The sequence below is a fragment of the Heteronotia binoei genome, chromosome 9, assembly GCF_032191835.1.
Source record: "Heteronotia binoei isolate CCM8104 ecotype False Entrance Well chromosome 9, APGP_CSIRO_Hbin_v1, whole genome shotgun sequence".
In the NCBI taxonomy this organism is placed as follows: domain Eukaryota; kingdom Metazoa; phylum Chordata; class Lepidosauria; order Squamata; family Gekkonidae; genus Heteronotia; species Heteronotia binoei.
Window position 1 is genome coordinate 23,970,634 of NC_083231.1, and position 2,343 is coordinate 23,972,976.

At 46.0% G+C, this 2,343-nt stretch overlaps 1 protein-coding gene across 1 annotated transcript; it reads left to right on the top strand.

Annotated features, from left to right (window-relative positions):
* The first annotated feature begins 306 nt into the window (after positions 1 to 306).
* Positions 307 to 1,651, top strand: LOC132577510 (uncharacterized). Its single transcript, XM_060247299.1, has 4 exons — positions 307 to 539; positions 618 to 797; positions 881 to 1,231; positions 1,317 to 1,651. The coding sequence occupies exons 1-4, from the start codon at positions 345 to 347 to the stop codon at positions 1,584 to 1,586; spliced, it is 996 nt and encodes a 331-aa protein (XP_060103282.1). The 5' UTR covers positions 307 to 344; the 3' UTR covers positions 1,587 to 1,651.
* Positions 1,652 to 2,343: the final 692 nt, after the last annotated feature.

The following is a 2,343-nucleotide window of genomic DNA, read 5'->3' on the forward strand; positions in this document are numbered from 1 at the left end:
ATGAAGAAATGAATGCTGTGGAGGCCGACGGGGTTCCTGCTTTGGAACAGGCTGTTCCTGAGAATATGAACTCTGGTGAGGAACCTGTTTATGAGGAGATGATGCATCTTTCACCCAAAAGCTATGGCGAGGAGCCTGGACATGATGAGGGAAAAGATGAAGCCGAGGATGAGGAAGAAGAGGAATGGGCGCGGTGTGTTCAGAATTGGGTAGAGGATGTAAGTAGCACAAAGAGAACGGGGATGCTGTTGATAGCGAGGGTGGGGCTGGAAATATTTAGAATTGTGTTTTTTCTCTTGCAGATGGAGGATGAAGGATTGTATTGGAGACTGATTGCTCAAATTATGGAATTGGCGCATAGTAGAGTGGGAACAAGCTGTTGTAAATTCTGTACAGCGATAACATATTGTCAAGAGAGTAGTTGTGTGAAAAACATGACACACAAGAAGATGGGACAGGATGAGGAAGAGGAGGCGAAGGAAGAAGAAGATGATGATGAAGAAGAAAGTATAGTGTGTGTCGAATATTACCTAGAGATGGTAAGTAGCGGCGGGAACGTTGGAAAGATCACAACAGTGCGGGGGACAGGATAAACATCGTTGTTTTTTCTCTTGCAGAACGACTATGACGATGTGAGGTGGGAACAGTTTATACAAATTGTGGAAGTTGCGCATGAGAAAGTGAATCCTTCATGTTGTGATTATTGTGGAGAAATAGCGTGGTATCAAGAACGCAGCTGGGTGAGAAAGAAAATGGAACGCCCACAACCTCCCTGCGTGCGAGATTTATATCCGGGTGTAAGTCTTTTTTATTTAAGGGGTGGGGGATGCTGATGTCTAGAAGGGAAATAGAAAGACTTAGCCACTTTTTCCCTGACAAGGTAGGGAAAACTCGAGCATATTCGGAGGTGGCGGATGTCGTCCCTGTGAAGCCGGAACCAAGTTGCTGCTGGGAATGCATGACCATATATAACATGCAATCTGTAAAGAAGGATCGTAAGGAAGATTCCCTAGCAGATGCCGAGCACGGTACCGCCTGTGATTCCGGACCGGACATGACGGATACCTCTGGAGATTCCGGAGCAGACACGGAGCATGAAGCCGCGGAAAAGGCGAGGGAACCCCCGGTTGATGAAGCGCAAACACCTGAACAGCCAACGGATGCTGATCCGGACAAGGAGGGGGAAGAAGAAGAAGACGCCCGCCCCTGCATTGAGGCTTTATTCCCTGATGTAAGTGTAATAAAACTGCACCAGCTGTGTGAATGTAACAAAGCGCTATTTGAACTAAAAAATGTGTTTTCTTCTTTGAACACAGGTGTGGGACAGACCCGTTGATTTCGCACTACTGGCCAGATGCGTTAGCGAGGAGATAAACCCAGGCTGTTGCTACCGCTGCGGACTGGTCGCCCTGTTTCAAAAGGAGGGATACGGTGCCCAAGGCGCGTCTGTAGATGTTCCAAAGTTTACGGTGTTTGAAGTAAAGGGGGCAGACCTGTGTAAATTTCTGCAAAGGAAAGTGATGGAGCGTGCTGAGAAGCAGAATCAACTCAGAGAAAAAGATGAGAATCAGAACGAGTCAGAGTGAAGATCGCATTTTTTTTTTCTGTATATATATGCAGCCTAATAAAAAAACCTTTCATTGTGGCAAAAGTGAACAAACTGTCATGACGCGTCACGGGGATGTGTTAAAAGGGATTTATTATAATCCGCGGGAGGTTGGAAGTTTTGGGGGTATCGAGCCGTTATTTCAGGCAGCCTCTAAGAAGGGGTATAAGCTGAGCAGAAATGAGGTGAAAGAGTGGTTGGATGATCAGGACGCATACAGCTTGCATAAACCGATCAGGGTGCGCTTCAAAAGGAACAAGGTAATCGTGGGGAATGTCGACGAGCAGTGGCAGGCGGATTTGGTAGATATGCAGCAATATTTGAATTACAACGGGGGCTATAAATATATTCTGACAGTAATAGACATCCTGTCTAAATACGCGTGGGTGGTGCCTCTGAAAGACAAGGGTGGTACCGAGGTTGCAACCGCTTTTAAAAGCATTTTCAGAGGATCAGGGAGGGTCCCTCAGAAACTGCAAACTGACAGGGGCAAGGAGTTTCTCAATAAAAAAGTGAGTGCTCTGTTAAAGCAACACGGAGTTCGCCATTTTGTCACCAACAACGATGTGAAGGCGGCAGTAGTGGAGAGGTTTAATAGAACTTTAAAGACCAGGATGTGGAGATATTTTACACACAATAACACTTTTAAGTATACGGATGTGTTACAAGATCTAGTCAAAAGTTATAATCATAGTCACCACAGAACTATTCAGACGCGGCCTGTAGATGTCAAACCC